An 18,420-nucleotide genomic window follows, 5' to 3' on the forward strand; every position below is an offset into this window, starting at 1 on the left:
ACCGCAGTCACCTCTACTGTACTCCTAGCACCGCAGTCACCTCTACTGTACTCCTAGCACCACAGTCACCGTGCTGCAATCACCTGTACTGTACTCCTAGCACCGCAGTCACCTCTACTGTAATCCTAGCACCGCACTCACCTCTACTGTACTCCTAGCACTGCAGTCACCTCTACTGTACTCCTAGCACCGCAGTCACCTCTACTGTACTCCTAGCACCGCAGTCACTGTGCTGCAATCACCTCTTCTGTGCTCCTAGCACCGCAGTCACCCTGCTGCAATCACCTGTACTGTACTCCTAGCACCGCAGTCACCGTGCTGCAATCACCTGTACTGTACTCCTAACAACGCAGTCACCGTACTGCAATAACCTCTTCTGTACTCCTAGCACCGCAGTCACCGTGCTGCAATCACCTCTTCTGTACTCCTAGCACCGCAGTCACCGTGCTGCCATCACCTCTTCTGTACTCCTAGCACCGCAATCACCGTGCTGCAATCACCTGTACTGTACTCCTAGCACCGCAGTCACCTCTACTGTACTCCTAGCACCGCAGTCACCGTGCTGCAATCACCTCTACTGTACTCCTAGCACCGCAGTCACCGTGCTGCAATCACCTCTTCTGTACTCCTAGCACCGCAATCACGTGCTGCCATCACCTCAACTGTACTCCTAGCACCGCAATCACCGTGCTGCCATCACCTGTACTGTACTCCTAGCACCGCAGTCACCGTGCTGCAATCACCTGTACTGTACTCCTAGCACCACAGTCACTGTGCTGCAATCACCTGTACTGTGCTCCTAGCGCCGCAGTCACCGTGCTGCAATCACCTGTACTGTACTCCTAGCGCCGCAGTCACCTCTACTGTACTCCTAGCACCGCAGTCACCGTGCTGCAATCACCTGTACTGTACTCCTAGCGTCGCAGTCACCGTGCTGCAATCACCTCTACTGTACTCCTAGCACCGCAGTCACCATGCTGCAATCACCTCTACTGTACTCCTACCACCGCAGTCACCTGTACTGTACTCCTAGCACCGCAGTCACCCTGCTGCAATCACCTCTACTGTACTCCTAGCACCGCAGTCACCTCTACTGTACTCCTAGCACCGCAGTCACCTCTACTGTACTCCTAGCACCGCAGTCACCGTGCTGCAATCACCTCTACTGTACTCCTAGCAACGCAGTCACCGCTACTGTACTCCTAGCACCGCAGTCACCTCTACTGTACTCCTAGCACCGCAGTCACCTCTACTGTACTCCTAGCACCGCAGTCACCTCTACTGTACTCCTAGCACCGCAGTCACCTCTACTGTACTCCTAGCACCGCAATCACCTCTACTGTACTCCTAGCACCGCAATCACCTCTACTGTACTCCTAGCACCGCAATCACCTGTACTGTACTCCTAGCGCCGCAGTCACCGTGCTGCAATCACCTGTACTGTGCTCCTAGCACCTCAGTCACCGTACTGCAATCACCTGTACTGTACTCCTAGCACCGCAGTCACCGTGCTGCAATCACCTGTACTGTACTCCTAGCACCGCAGTCACCGTACTGCAATCACCTGTACTGTACTCCTAGCACCGCAATCACCGTGCTGCCATCACCTGTACTGTACTCCTAGCACCGCAGTCACCGTGCTGCAATCACCTGTACTGTACTCCTAGCACCGCAGTCACTGTGCTGCGATCACCTGTACTGTGCTCCTAGCGCCGCAGTCACCGTGCTGCAATCACCTGTACTGTACTCCTAGCGCCGCAGTCACCTCTACTGTACTCCTAGCACCGCAGTCACCATGCTGCAATCACCTGTACTGTACTCCTAGCACCGCAGTCACCATGCTGCAATCACCTCTACTGTACTCCTACCACCGCAGTCACCTGTACTGTACTCCTAGCACCGCAGTCACCCTGCTGCAATCACCTCTACTGTACTCCTAGCACCACAGTCACCTCTACTGTACTCCTAGCACCGCAGTCACCGCTACTGTACTCCTAGCACCGCAGTCACCTCTACTGTACTCCTAGCACCGCAGTCACCTCTACTGTACTCCTAGCACCGCAATCACCTCTACTGTACTCCTAGCACCGCAATCACCTGTACTGTACTCCTAGCGCCGCAGTCACCGTGCTGCAATCACCTGTACTGTGCTCCTAGCACCTCAGTCACCGTACTGCAATCACCTGTACTGTACTCCTAGCACCGCAGTCACCGTGCTGCAATCACCTGTACTGTACTCCTAGCGCCGCAGTCACCGTGCTGCAATCACCTGTACTGTACTCCTAGCGCCGCAGTCACCGTGCTGCAATCACCTGTACTGTACTCCTAGCGCCGCAGTCACCGTGCTGCAATCACCTCTACTGTACTCCTAGCACCACAGTCACCTGTACTCCTAGCACCGCAGTCACCTCTACTGTACTCCTAGCACCGCAGTCACCGCTACTGTACTCCTAGCACCACAGTCACCTCTACTGTACTCCTAGCACCGCAGTCACCGTGCTGCAATCACCTCTACTTTACTCCTAGCACCGCAGTCACCGCTACTGTACTCCTAGCACCGCAGTCACCTCTACTGTACTCCTTGCACCGCAATCACCTCTACTGTACTCCTAGCGCCGCAGTCACCGTGCTGCAATCACCTGTACTGTACTCCTAGCACCGCAGTCACCTCTACTGTACTCCTAGCACCGCAGTCACCTCTACTGTACTCCTAGCACCGCAGTCACCTCTACTGTACTCCTAGCACCGCAGTCACCGCTACTGTACTCCTAGCACCACAGTCACCTCTACTGTACTCCTAGCACCGCAGTCACCGTGCTGCAGTCACCTCTACTGTACTCCTAGCACCGCAGTCACCTCTACTGTACTCCTAGCACCGCAGTCACCTCTACTGTACTCCTAGCACCGCAGTCACCCTGCTGCAATCACCTCTACTGTACTCCTAGCACCGCAGTCACCTCTACTGTACTCCTAGCACCGCAGTCACCTCTACTGTACTCCTAGCACCGCAGTCACCCTGCTGCAATCACCTGTACTGTACTCCTAGCACCGCAGTCACCGTGCTGCAATCACCTGTACTGTACTCCTAGAACCGCAGTCACCGTGCTGCAATCACCTGTACTGTACCTCTAGATCCGCAGTCACCGTGCTGCAATCACCTGTACTGTACTCCTAGCGCCGCAGTCACCGTGCTGCAATCACCTCTACTGTACTCCTAGCACCGCAGTCACCATGCTGCAATCACCTCTACTGTACTCCTACCACCGCAGTCACCTGTACTGTACTCCTAGCACCGCAGTCACCCTGCTGCAATCACCTCTACTGTACTCCTAGCACCACAGTCACCTGTACTCCTAGCACCACAGTCACCGTGCTGCAATCACCTCTACTGTACTCCTACCACCGCAGTCACCTGTACTGTACTCCTAGCACCGCAGTCACCCTGCTGCAATCACCTCTACTGTACTCCTAGCACCACAGTCACCTGTACTCCTAGCACCACAGTCACCTGTACTGTGCTCCTAGCGCCGCAGTCACCGTGCTGCAATCACCTGTACTGTGCTCCTAGCACCGCAGTCACCGTGCTGCAATCACCTGTACTGTGCTCCTAGCACCGCAGTCACCGTGCTGCAATCACCTGTACTGTGCTCCTAGTGTCGCAGTCACCCTGCTGCAATCACCTCTACTGTACTCCTAGCACCACAGTCACCTGTACTCCTAGCACCGCAGTCACCGTGCTGCAATCACCTCTACTGTACTCCTACCACCGCAGTCACCTGTACTGTACTCCTAGCACCGCAGTCACCCTGCTGCAATCACCTCTACTGTACTCCTAGCACCACAGTCACCTGTACTCCTAGCACCACAGTCACCTGTACTGTGCTCCTAGCGCCGCAGTCACCGTGCTGCAATCACCTGTACTGTGCTCCTAGCACCGCAGTCACCGTGCTGCAATCACCTGTACTGTGCTCCTAGCGCCGCAGTCACCGTGCTGCAATCACCTGTACTGTACTCCTAGCGCCGCAGTCACCGTGCTGCAATCACCTGTACTGTGCTCCTAGCGCCGCAGTCACCGTGCTGCAATCACCTGTACTGTACTCCTAGAACCGCAGTCACCGTGCTGCAATCACCTGTACTGTACTCCTAGAACCGCAGTCACCTCTACTGTACTCCTAGCACCGCAGTCACCGTGCTGCAGTCACCTCTACTGTACTCCTAGCACCGCAATCACCTGTACTGTACTCCTAGCACTACAATCTGCATGTTGTCCTGTAGAGATGCACTCTAGGTAATCCTGTAACCGTAATGTCATCTCTTTTTGTGACTTTTTTTTGTTGTTGACTTTCACAAACTTATTTCATATTGAAGCAGGTAAAGAATTTCCAATCAGATACCTTACGTATTGGCTTTATCATTACAGAGATAAGAGCAGCTCTGATTGTACACTGCCCACTCTCCCTCCGATGCAGCATTGTCACATGGGACCAGCAATTCTGCCCTGAGTATGAACCTGATGCTGAAATTATGTCACAGGCTGTCCAATGAGACAGTGACTGCGGACGCCAGCATCCAATGAGACAGTGACCCCAGCATCCAATGAGACAGTGACCCCAGCGTCCAACAGCCAATGAGACAGTGACCCCAGCGTCCAACGGCCAATGAGACAGTGACCCCGGACACCAACGTCCAATGAGACAGTGACCCCGGACGCCAGCGTCCAATGAGACAGTGACCCCGGACACCAACGTCCAATGAGACAGTGACCCCGCCGGACACCAACGTCCAATGAGACAGTGACACCAACGTCCAATGAGACAGTGACACCAGCGTCCAATGAGACAGTGACACCAGCGTCCAATGAGACAGTGACCCCAACAGCCAATGAGACAGTGACCCCGGACACCAACGTCCAATGAGACAGTGACACCAGCGTCCAATGAGACAGTGACCCCAACAGCCAATGAGACAGTGACCCCGGACACCAACGTCCAATGAGACAGTGACCCCAACAGCCAATGAGACAGTGACCCCGGACACCAACGTCCAATGAGACAGTGACACCAGCGTCCAATGAGACAGTGACCCCAACAGCCAATGAGACAGTGACCCCGGACACCAACGTCCAATGAGACAGTGACACCAGCGTCCAATGAGACAGTGACCCCAACAGCCAATGAGACAGTGACCCCGGACACCAACGTCCAATGAGACAGTGACCCCAACAGCCAATGAGACAGTGACCCCGGACACCAACGTCCAATGAGACGGTGACACCAGCGGCCAATGAGACAGTGACCCCACCGGACACCAGCGTCCAATGAGAGTGACCCCGGACACCAGCGGCCAATGAGACAGTGATGGAAAACAAGGTGGTGTCTGGAGTCAATCTGGACTGTGGCTCCTTCTGTCTCATCTTCATCCTCCTGAGATGTGACCTCCCCTGTCCTGTGCTGACCCCTACCAATGTGTAGTGTATAATGGCTCAATCACTATCGGTGGCCTCTATCAGCTGCTTATAGCCCGCACTGTCTGGGCTGTACCCTTACCTCTATCATGCCCAATATGTAGCCTCTAATGGCGCAGTCCCCTATGTAAAGCCTGTAGCAGTCATTCCGTCATTTGTCCTATGTAGCTGTATAACAGTCTGACATATGCGCCTTGGCCTGATGCCATGTTGAACACAAGTCAGTCTTAGCGATGTGTATTGGGTGTATCCACACTGCAAATGCTCTGCAGCGCGGCACAACCAATTACGGGCGACGCTGACTTATATTCATCCATTTGTGACTAAATTGGTGGTATATGGGCGATTCTATACATTCAGTTCTATGTATGGGATTACAGCCGCCTGGCGTATAACATCAGAATACATTGGTATCATTCCATTGTCATTGCGGCTGTAGTGTGACTATTAATGGTGACATTTGATGCTCTATGAATCATGATCAGAGAATGATTGGGGGGGTTGGGGTAATTATAACGGCTATCATAGTGACACAGGTGATGTAAGCTTAGCATATTATAAAGCATAGATATTGGGTATCCTGGTAACCCCGCGGGGTACGAGAGGAGGTCAGATACAGAATACGTCTCCTCAGCGGTGGCGTCTTCCTAACGTCATGAGGAAGCTATAAATGGCGCTGCTTACGGTCAGGGCAAGGACGCCCCTGTGTGTGTCCGGCGTTGCGCGTGGAACACTTGTAGGGTGGAAGCATCCCCCAGACACTAGGGAACAGGGATAAATGATGACATTACTGAGTCGGCACTGCCGCCTGGAAATGATCCCATAGAGAGGGACTATAAAATGTCCATTTATGTGAAAAAATGACAATATAAAAAAAATGAAACAAACCTAAATAAAATGTAGTTTTTCCCTCAATGACAGTTTAAGGAAATGTTCAGAGATGGGACTGGGTTCTCCCCCTGCATTAGAGCGAGTACTGGGCCCTAGGCCACTATGGGGGGGTGATGTGTATCCGGCACAGTGCGACCTCTAACATTGCAGGTTCTGTCTTGCACCCAGTAGAGGCGCACAGATAAATTGGGGATGTTAGACGGTCATATGAACGTCTGCATTGGATGGCATGGCTTTCTGTACCTGTTGGGATGACAGCTTTCTTATATCCTGCAGGTTCGGACAACGGATATGGGAGGATACGCTACGTCTCTGGATTACACGCAGGCCGTCATCTCCAACCTCAATTCATAGGAACCATCCTTCGTGACCAGCTGTGCGACATCTCGCAGTGACCACTGTAACCCAGCTTGTACCCGTCGTGGCTAACGCGAGCTATGTATTCCCATCTAGTTGTGCTGATTGTATCAGTGTGTTATTCAAGCTGAATCAATGTCTAATGCTGGGCATACACTAGGCCAGTGGTTCTCAAACTAGGTCCTCAGGACCCCACACAGGTCACGTTGTCCAGGTCACCCAGCAGGTGCACAGGTGCAGTCATTACTCACTGATGCATTTTAAAAGATCCACAGGTGGAGCTAATTATTTAATTTGCGATTCTGTGAGGAGATCTGGAAAACATGCACTGTGTGAGGTCCTGAGGACAGAGTTTGAGGACCTGTGCACTATGCAATTATCCGTCCGATATCTGTACAGAGTGTATGCCCAGCATAAGATGCTTATAGAGAAATGCTGCCGATTATATAGCCCCGTCCTGTGTTACAGCCATCACCCTGCTCGCCAGCGATACCCCCTGAGAAAGTTGTGTACCGTCAGCGCTGCATGGCGAGGTCATTAACAATCCGTCCTGGCAATTCCCAAATGAGGGATGTGAATGAGCCCCATTGATGGAAGATGACTGAGTTCTTGTGTGGTGTGTGGAACGCTCAGTTATTACTGAAGACTTGTGCTGACATTATGGGGGTCTATTTCCTAAACCTTGGATGGAGATAAAGTACCAACCAATCAGCTCCTAACTGTCATTTTTCAAACAGATGTCTCTCCATCCAAGACCATTAGTAAATAAACCCCTATGTCCCAGCATTCCCCACAGATGCTTTATGCTGTGTGCGCACGCGATGTCACACTGACTACTATATATTGTGTTTGGGGTCAGAAATGGGATATATTGTGATTATATAGCAAGATCATTAGTAAATAAAATCTTTCATATATGTATAAGATGAGGAAATAGTGTTTGTTGACCACTGTGAATAAAAGGATTGCGTTGAGTGTAAGTGACACTTTGTAACCCTGAGGAGCTGTGTGCTCTCCTCTATCTCCTCTTCCTACAGCAGAGACAGCCCTGTGCTAATTACATTTTGTGGTAAGTATGACAGCGCCGAGGTGCGGGCACTGTTCTATCGCCTCACAGCAGTGTACTACGCTCCTGTGCAGTCTTTATCACCGATATATTAGGCTTAGGGGTCTATTTAAAAAGTAGAGAGACACAAAAAATGAGAGTTATGGTAAAACTTACCTTTGTTAACTCTTTCTACTTCAGGGTCCACAGGGTTGACCTTGGGGTATAGGTTGGGAACCAAATCCGGGCACCACGCAGTTAAAGCTTTTAGCTCCCAGGATGCACTTGGGTCCACTCTCCCTATAACCCCAAGCCAGAGGCACCTCAGTTTAAGTTGGTGCCCGGCCGGAGTCGGGTCACCGTTTAGTGCAGTGGGGGGCTGATTAGCAGCCCCTAAGCTTTATTTTTTTTGTAAGAACAGAGTTTTTTATTTTTACTTTGGACTTTTAGAGCGGCAGCGTCGGACTGTCCATAGGACGTCTAAGCTGCCGCTCCGTCACCCCGCCGGCGCTGAGACGCCAGTACAGATCTGGGGATCTCAGCGGGACCCCAGAGTCTGTACTAGCAGGACTCTGCGGGCGCCCAGGACTGCTGCCAGATCCACGGGGAACAGGTAAGGTCGCGGATCACCGCTTGCGGTGATCCGCGCATTTAATATGCAGTCCTGTGCCTCCAGTCTCTGGGGACAGACCGGAGGTGCCGGCAGTGGCGGCGGGCCCCCCATACCCCGTGTGTCCACTAGACCACCAGGGACTTACTGATCGGCGCTGGGAGCCGGCGTCCCGGGAGGTTAATAGTCGGCCAGGGGAGGCAGCTTTCCCTGTTACAGCGGCTCCTCCCCTCAGCTCAGCGCGCCTTTCAGTATGTATAGTCTGGCGTCGCTGAGCTGCTTCCTCCGCGGGCCACGCTTCTTCTGAGGTCTCCAGCGGCCATTTCTTTGTGGTGCAGCAGAAATCTCTGGAGATGGCAGTGAGTCCAGTCCCCCTGCGTACCTCACCATCAGGTCAGTGTACACAGCGCTGTAGCCTTCCCAGACACTGACTCTGGGTAAGTTGAATGCAGTGTAATAGTGCAGTATATTATATGACATGTTTATGTATATATGTATATATCTGCATGGTATGTGACTTATGCTAGTGCTGACTGTCTGTACTTTATTCTCTCACCTGTCAGTGTATATCTATCCCTTTTCTGTATCTGCCCTAATACAGCTGTACTTAGGGTGGTTCTGAGACCTCACATTTATATACTCGTTAATATTTGCGAGGTTTGTCACATACTGTTGCGTGCTGCACGTTGACACATTTTAGATGGAACTGTGTGTTGCATACGCTGAAAATGGGTCCCTGCAGCTAATTTTGGCATCAGTCAGGACCAGTATAGCGCTGCTTGATATTTCCGCAAGATTGGTCAGATATGTCTGACCAGGAGATAGAGCGTTATACTGCACCCATTTTTTACTATCCTGCAAGTCATGTGCTGCAGGTGTTAGTGCGGAGGATTTGTTTCATAAAGGGTTCTGTATGTGGCGTCATCTGGTGCCGGCCTCTTTCACGACCCCCTTGGGCGGTTTGTTTTCTCGGGATCCTCTCAATTGCGGATCGCCGGGCGGGCCCCATTGTTGTACCTCAGTTGGAGTTACTTCACCATACTGCCCTTTTCATCTCAGGGTATCTCGCAGTTTCTTGCACTCTTCCCCTGTGACACAGACTACCGCTCCCGGCAGGGGGTTTGTGCAGTATATGAAATCCCCCTGGTGCCACCATAGTCTGTCATTCCCCTTACAGGGATTACCACAGCCACCCTGGGTGGATGTCGTTTTCTATGACACGCAAAGTGGCGTGGTTGACGCCCTGTGGTTACTTCCCAGTTGGGCTCTTTCCCTCTTACACGGGGGGAAGCCTATTTCAGGTATTATTATCCCTGCTTTGGGGCTGGTAGCAGGTCCATTCTGGTTAGAGTGAATGTTGACCTGCACCTGTATCATACACCCTCAGTATTGCGTGCCTTCGGGTTACCTGTTGCTGACTAGCGGGTGGATCGCATAGCGGGACTCTGGCTGTTGCCAGATACGAGGTATTGCAAAGTGTTTGGCCTCCTGTCCCAATTTCCCTGAGGGTCATCACGAGTCCCTCCTGGGGTGGATAGGCGTGTTACTCATCTGATTACAGACGTTGACACCTCCCATTCCTGCGTGGTCGGATTCTTCGGATCCGTAGGGGGTAACTCTGCCTGAAGTCAGTATACTCGCTTTCAGGGCTTGTTACCCATCCTACCATGGTTATAGCATGGTTGGTTAATACTATTGCATACTGAGCTGATGCATTTGTAATGTTTTTCCCCTCCAACACGTCTGGGGTTCAAATGTATTTGGTCGCTCACGTAATATATGCAGTTGTCATAGGTGGAAATGCCTATATTGGATACCGGTCTCCTAACTTTCAGAGTTCCGGCTGCGACGGTATCCTCCGTAATACCCTATGGCTGCGCTCTGGGAATGCAGAGGTGCAGATACCATCTATAGGGTAGATCTTGTTCGGTCCTGACCTTGACAGGATTGTAGTAACATTGGCAGTACAAGTTTACCGCCTTCAGCTATGCCCACTACAAGGCCTCAGACTAAGTCTGTTAAGTCTTTTTGTCCTCTGGGTCAGCCTAAAGGTCTGTTTCTTCATAGACTGTCGGACTCTACGAGGGCCGACATATCCAGTACCGAACAGGCCTGGACTGCCAGCCGATCCTGCTTCTGAGCCTACGGATATATCTTCAGCCTGACGAGACAGGCCTACCACTGGGAGATGGCGATTTTCTCAGTTCGCCCGGTACTAGTGTCAAGTTGCCGCGGCTAGGTGGGTAGGAGGGTATGCCCTCTCTTTGCTCAGGTGGCCTCTTTCCAGATGATGGTACGCAGGCCCTTATTCAGACCCGATCAGGGCCAAACAAATCCAGAAAGCTATACAGTTGTTGCGGTAAGCGGAGCTCATTAGGCCATCCCCACTTTCTCAGCGAACTGGTTGTTCTGCTTTCTTTCTGGTGCGGTGGCTGAATGGTCCTCTTTGGCCTATTCTCTGTCTCACTTCCCTGAACCAGTTCCTAAAGCTACCTGGGCTCAGGAGGCAATCCCTATGCTCCATCATACTATGTTTGGAACCTGGGGACTTGATGGTATCACTGGATATACAGGACGCGTGCCTATGGGTACTTACAGAGACCTTGCCTCAGCATGGACTGAGGTTTGCTGTATCGCAGCACTTACAATTTTTCGGGCTCTGCCTGTGGGGACTGTCCTCAGCCCCACAGGGGTTTACCAGCGTTTTGGATTTTCTGACAGTTCTCCTGTTCAGTATATCCCAATGCTCCTGTACCTGGACGGCCTACTGCTCTTAAGCAGGATCGCCGTGGTACTTTACAGCCAGGTCAGGATGACCGTGGCTTCTTCAGGGTGCAGACGTTTAATCAACGGGGAAAATGTCCTCCCTGCATCCCTCTCTGGGTATTCTTCACCTATGAGCCCTGCTGGATTCTCAGAATCTGAGAATTCTTCTGGCGTAAGATGGCATCTCCACTCTTCCATTAGGAGTACATGGATGTCTACGCAGTCGACATATGTCTTTTACACTCTGGGATGCATGGTCCACTATTCAGTCTCTGCCTTTAGAAGGGTGGAATGGGCTCAGTACCATTCCAGGCCTTTCCATAATTGGCTTATCTCCAGATGGAACAAGTTTTTTCTGTCGGATCACTGTTCAAACGATGATGCTCTCTCCGGAGGCAAGTCGGTCCCTTTCCGGGTGGCTGGTTCGCATCCATTTCAGTGCAGTTGGACGTCTGTCGATTCCACCCTGTCAATTAACTTGTTGGAACTTTAGCCTGTCTTGGGCCTTCACTCTGGCATAACTCTTGTTTCCCGGTGAACCTGAAAAAGTTCAGTCCAACAGGGTCAGGGCAGTGGCTTCCTTTTTTAGCAACACTGTTCATTGGGTGGCAATGACAGGTATGTCACACATTCGGACATGGTCCGAGGGTCTCCTCCCGACCATCTCGGCAGCGTTCATATCAAGTCCTCAGCCGTCACGAAGTGCATCCCGGGGACTAGTCTCTTCCCCAAGAGAGGTTTTCATCTCCTGGTGAGCAGGGGGGCCCCCTGAGGTGACCCTCCTGGCCTTCTGACTTTATCACACTATGGTGTTACAGTCCAACTCTGGGGATTCTGAAGCAACCTTCAGTGACTCTTTGTCGGTGAAGTGGTCCTTCCAATTTGAGTACCTGTGTTCTCCGGTCTCCCTTCTTCCTCGAGGGAAGTGTTTCAATCGAGACGGAGATGCTTTCCTGCTGGTGGCTCCTGATTGCCCCAGATGTCAGGGGTACTTGGATTTTCGGAGTCTCTCCATCGATACTCCATTCCTGATGCTTCACTGCCCGGACCTGTTATCTCAGGGTCCTTGGTTTTGCCTTGGACCTGGGTCGTTTGTCTTTGACTGCGTCCCTATAGTGGTCTTACGGCTTCCCTGGCTTTGTCATCATTGGAATGATTACAGCACATGGATCAGCTTTTGCTGGGACCTACCACAAACTGTGGCAGCCATAATTCTTATGGTATTATACCTGTCGATACGATCCTCTGGTGTCCTGGATTTCCAGATATTCTGGCATTCCTTCCGGCTGGCTTGGGTTTCACCCTCGGCCTGGCCTTCCTGACAGTGCGGATCTCTACACTGTCAGTATGATTAAGATATGGAATTGCTCCGCTCTGGTATCCAGTTCATCCTTTGGAGTGTTTTCTGGATTATGCCTCCATTTGTCCTCCCTAGGGACTCCTTGGGAGTTAGTAGTGGTTCTTCATTAACTCCGGGGAAAGTTAATGGAACCGCTGGTTGTGATAGCCATTACATGGTCTATTGCTTTTGGCTTTCTCTCTTTCTCTCAGGGTGTTTATATCAACCAGGTGAGTGTCAGAATTGGGAGCGTTCTCATGTGGCTCCCTCTTCTGGAGGGCATCATGTCAGGGTGTGAGTTGCTCTCACCCTGTGTTTCTTAGTGATTTTTAGGTTCCATATTATTCTGGAACTTATGGTGCGGCCATTCAGTCCCCAGTCCTCTCGGCTGGTGTGGCCTCATTGACTGTGGTCCGGCCTCAGTGGATTTATGTGATCCGTTCAAGTTCCTGACGGAAATCGGACTCCTTATTGGTGGTCTGAGATTTCTGGTTTTAACAGGAAAGGATGGCCGGCCTATGGCCAAATGTTGGCTGGACGGCCTCGTATGTCTTCTTCAGGGGCCTACTCATGGGTAGGCCTTTCTGTTGTTGATGCTTGTTTTTTCTCGGGCCATGTAACCCTCGTGGGTGGCTCGCTGTGGCGCCTTGGCTGTTTTGCCTTGCTAGGTGGCCACGTGGTCTTCTGTCCACACCTTTTTAAGATTCTAGGCATTGGTTTCCTTTGCCTCTCAGGATGCTTCCTTTTTGGCGGCGGATTCTCCTCTCAGCACAGGAGCGTCCCCACCCTTGGTTGAACTGCTTTGGGAAATCCCCAAGGTCAACCCTGTGGACCCCGAAGTAGAAAACAAGAGATATGGTAAGAACTTACCTTTGTTATCTCTGTTTCTACGAAGTCCATAGGGTCCACAGGGCGCCCGCCCTGACGCACCTGGCTTCAAATGGGCTGTGTGGCTGGTCACCGGTTTTCCATTTCCCATTTCTGTGAGTATGGTTATCGAGTGTTCTCTCTCTTTTTCTCTCCTCCGGCCTTTGGCTACTTACAAACTGAGGTTCCTCTGGCTTGGGGGTGGGGTTATAGGGAGAGTGGACCCAAGTGCATCCTGGGAGCTAAAAGCTTTAACTGCGTGGTGCCCGGATTTGGTTCCTAACCTATACCCCAAGGTCAACCCTGTGGACCCTATGGACTTCGTAGAAACAGAGATAACAAAGGTAAGTTCTTACCATATCTCTTGTTTTCTTCGAAGTCCACAGGGAGACCTTGGGATTTAAGTGGAGGTTAGGACCAGACAGTTAAAGCTGTTGACTCCCAGGATGCACTGGTCCTTCCCCCCCATACTCCAAGCCAGAGGCCCTTCAGTTAGTTAGCAAGCCGAGGACAGGAGAGAAGGAAAACTAGTACAAAGAGAAACACACTCTAACACAAGGGAGACTGAGACCAGGAAAACCAACCCAGAGAAGCCAGGGGCGTCGGGGCACTATGGACTTCGAATAAAGAGTTAAAAAGGTAGTTTTTACCATAACTCATTTTCTGCTTCAGGGTCCATAGGGATCCACAGGGATACCTTGGGAATGTCTCAAAGCAGTATTCAGGGGCGGAGACGCTCCTGAGCTGATAGGAGTATCCGGTGCCCAAATGAAGCATCCGGAGAGGCAAATGTATCAAAGACATAGAACCTGAGAAAGGTGTGGACAGAAGACCACGTGAGAGACAGGTCTGCCAGTAAGCCTGTGAGATAGCCTTGCGAATCCATCTGGCCAGGGTCTGTTAGCTGGCCAGCCCTTCTTACGGAATCCATAGAGGACAAATAGAGAATCTGTTTTCCTAAAAGATTAGGTGCAGTCCACGTAGATCCTGAGGGCATAGACCACATCCACCAGCCGAAAGGTTGGGTGAAAAGAAGGCCGGGACTACAATTCCCTCATTTATATGGAATTGAGAAACCACCTTGGGAAGAAAACCAGGGCGAGTACGAAGAACCACCTTATCTGGATGAAAAATCAGAAATGGGGAGCGACAAGATAGTGCCCCCAAGTCTGACACCCTATAGGCAGAGGCAATAGCCAGAAGATAGTCTTCGCTGTAAACCGTTTCAAATGGAGGGCCCTGCAAGGCCTGAAGAACCACAGACATATCCCAAGGAGCCACAGGAGGGACAAAGGGAGGTTGAATGCGGAGAACACCCTATACAAAAGGTGTGAACATCCGGTATTGTAGCAATTTTTTTGTTGGAATCAGATAGACAAAGCAGAGACCTGAACATGAGGCCAAGGTCCAGCCTAATAGAAGGCAAGGACTCTAAAGACCCTACAAGATTGCGGGTCATAACTTTTGGCATTACACCACTGGAAGTATGTATGCCACACAGAAAATCCCTTAGATCTTAAGAGAGATGTCTCAAGAGCCACGCCGTCAAAGACAGACGACCCAAGTCCGGGTGAAGACAAGGCCCGAGAGAACAAATCCGGCCGTTGAGGCAGCAGAAGTGGAGCCTCGGTGGAGAGGCTCTGAAGGTCTGAGTACCGATGTCGTCTGGGCCACCTGAAGGACAGTGCGTCAGTCTTGTTTGAACTTCCGAAGAATGCGAGGAAGAAGGGAGACTGGAGGAAATAAGGTCCACTTTATGGACAATGAGTGTATGAAGGCTGCCACGGCATCCCTTTTTCTTGATCCGTACACCATCAGCTTGTGATTGTGTCGAGAGGCCATAAGGTCCACCTCTGGTAGGCCCCACTTGTTCACAAGGAGTTGAAGCAATTCTGGGTGGAAAGACCATTCCCCGGCCTGTACATCATGACGGCTGAGGAAGTCCGCTTCCCAATTCAGAACTCCGGAAATGAACACTGCCGAGATTGCTGGAAGGTGTTTTTCTCCCATGTGGGAATGTGAGCCACTGCTGCCCTACTTTGAGTGCCTCCTTGATGATTGAGGTAGGCTACTGCCGTGGCGTTGTCAAAATGTACCTGCACAGATCTTCCCTGAAGAATATGCTGAGCCACAGTGAGGGCTTTGTATACTGCTCAGAGTTCCAACACATTTGATTGGTAGAGCTGTCTCGAGCGGTGTCCAGTAGATCGGTCACCACGCCCCAACCCCAGAGACTGGCATCCGTTGTCAGGATCACCCAGTCCAGAACCCAGAAGGGGCATCCTCTGGTCAGGTGAGACGTCTGTAAGCACCATGAGAGGGACAGACAAACCTTAGAACCATTGTTTGGGACTTTAATCAATGAGACAATCCATTCCACCTGGAGAGGATCAGGAGTTGCAGAGGTCTTAAGTGGAAATGGGCATTCTCCACCATGTCGAATGTGGAGACCATGGATCCCAGGCCCTGCAATGCTGAGTGAATGGACACTCGGTGCCTGTGGATTAGTCCGCGCACACGTTATAGTGTGTAGATCTTGTCCACTGTTAGGAAGATTCTTTGAGCATGAGAATCTAGGAGAGCCCCTAGATGGACCATTCTTTGTGAAGGAACCAGGGAGGATCTCTTCCAATTGATTAGCCAGCCATGATTCTCAGAAAGGCAATGGTAATCTGAACCTGTGGGCAGCGTGCGAATAGCAAGAGGTCTTCCAGGTACGGTAGCAGTCTGACTCCCTGAGGTGAGCTGCCTGCCATATTCTTTGTAAAAACCCTTGGAGTTGAAGAAAGTCCAATGGGCAGAGCCTGGAATGAAAATGTTGGTGCAGAACAGCAAACCGGAGAAATTTCTGGTGAGAAGGTGCTATAGGTATATGTAGGTAAGCGTCCTGAATATCCAGTGACACTATGTCCCTAGGCTCCAGAGCTAGGACTATAGAGCGCAGGGTTCCATCCTTAACCTGGGCACCCTGATGAATTTGTTCAGGGATTTGAGGTTGAGAATAAGCCAGTAAGACCCATTTGGCTTCTGAACCAGAAACAAAGTGGAATAATACCCTGTCCCTCTCTGAGATAAAGGGACCGGAACTATCACTCCCGTCTGCAGTAAGGACTGAATAGCCTTTTGTAGAAGCAGGGCCTTGATTGGGTCAGAGTAAGGGCCTATGCAGAAAAACTGGTGGGGTGGTCATCTTAGGAAAGAGGGCGTACCTGTAAGAGACCACTTCTTGTACCCAAGGGTCTGAGGTAATTTGACGCCAGCGCTGAGCAAAGAGAAGTCGGCCTCCTACCCTGGGATCCCCCAGAGGGAGGCCCGCCCCGTCAGGCGGACGGTTTATCCTCTGATTTAGCAGCAGGACGGCGAGTGGCACAGGCCTGCTTGGACCAAGGTTTGGCTGACTTAGAGGAAGCTTGCTGTAGAAGGAAAGAACTGACCTTTAGGTTTTCCTTGGGGATGACAGACTTTAAAAGACGTTGTCCGTTTAGCAGCGGCTGCAGATGGCAGAAAAGCAGTCTTATAATCATGCAGTCATTTGTCAGTCTGTGCTGTGCCTACTCTGATGAGCCTGCACTAAACGACTGCTCTTTCAATCATCTGCAAACATGCCGAACCTGACGTTATCGTCAGGTTGTCCAGCATGTTTGCCCGATTATATTATAACGCGTATCACTGGTCGTTTTAGACATTTTTGCAAACGATTGAACGATATTCTTATCGTTCAATCGCTCAATTTAATCTTCTAGTGGATGGGCACCACTAGAGGCTGCCAAAGAGGTGACAATCTTGTCCAAGTCAGGGCCAAAAAGAATGTCCCCTGTATAAGGGAGCGATTCTAAGGCCTTAGAGTCTGCATCCGCCTTCCAGGACCATAGCCAGAAAGAATGATGGACAGACACTGACATGGATGATATTCTGGAGGTTAGGAGACTCACATACAGTGTAGCATCCCCTATGTATGAAGCTGCATCTCTAATGTGAGCCACCAGGGAAAGTATGTACTGAGAGGCGTCCTACAGGAGGAGCTCCTCATGGCGTCTAACCAGCCTTCAATTGCTTTAGCCACCCCAGCAATAGCCATGGATGGGCGAGCAGAGGCTCCTGAATGAGAATACATACATTTCAGACCAGCTTCTACCTTCTTATCTGTGGGATCCTTCAGCGAGGAAGCAGACGCAATAGGTGATATGAGCGTTCACTGCCTGGGGAGTATCTCACTTTGTACAATGATCAGCTGGAAAGGGATAACAATAGGTCAGTCTTTTATGTGGCTGAAACCTTATACCGGGTGTCTGCCAGGCAACTAGCTGATCAGATATAGGTAACTCTACAGAATTAACCCTTTGGTGCTTTGGAGCAGGTTCATCATCTTCAATGTGAAGTATATCTCTAACCGCTGGCACTAGGGCAGGGATACTAATCTTTGCTTGCAGTTCCTCCTCCCCTGAGGGAGACTCCGTAGTAGATAAATCAGGCTCTCCTGTCTCGTCAGAGGACACCTCAGAATCTGAGAGGAGCGTGGAATGAGGGGAACCAGAGGGCGCTTATTTTTACTGGTTAGTGATTTCTCTTCCTCTAATGTATGGATACCATACCATAAGATAGCGGGCAGAGGAGGCACTGGTGTAGTCTCTACCTGCTGTGGTCACCCCATAGGGGGAATTACTGCCGGGACTGTTAGGCCACACCATGACTTACATGAGAGTAATATGGGTGCCTGTGTTATACATATAGCAGAGTAGTATAGAGCTATGGTATGAGGCAGTGTATCCCCCCTGTGTTATACATATAGCAGAGTAGTATAGAGCTATGGTATGAGGCAGTGTATCCCCCTGTGTTATACATATAGCAGAGTAGTACAGAGCTATGGTATGAGGCAGTGTATCCCCCTGTGTTATACATATAGCAGAGTAGTACAGAGCTATGGTATGAGGCAGTGTATCCCCCCTGTGTTATACATATAGCAGAGTAGTATAGAGCTATGGTATGAGGCAGTGTATCCCCCTGTGTTATACATATAGCAGAGTAGTATAGAGCTATGGTATGAGGCAGTGTATCCCCCCTGTGTTATACATATAGCAGAG

General features: G+C 50.9%; 1 protein-coding gene across 1 annotated transcript in view; it reads left to right on the forward strand.

The window, feature by feature from the left end:
* Window positions 1-7,692, forward strand: part of IDH3B (isocitrate dehydrogenase (NAD(+)) 3 non-catalytic subunit beta) — a 34,397-nt gene extending 26,705 nt beyond the window's left edge. Inside the window, exon 12 of the mRNA XM_088450062.1 lies at window positions 6,632-7,692. Coding sequence (XP_088306188.1) covers window positions 6,632-6,709 — 78 coding nt within the window. The 3' untranslated portion in view covers window positions 6,710-7,692. The remainder of the gene's footprint in view (window positions 1-6,631) is intronic.
* The last annotated feature ends 10,728 nt before the right edge of the window (window positions 7,693-18,420 follow it).

Source organism: Taudactylus pleione, unplaced genomic scaffold (assembly GCF_031769625.1).
Source record: "Taudactylus pleione unplaced genomic scaffold, aTauple2 ptg000505l, whole genome shotgun sequence".
Classification (NCBI taxonomy): Eukaryota; Metazoa; Chordata; class Amphibia; order Anura; family Myobatrachidae; genus Taudactylus; species Taudactylus pleione.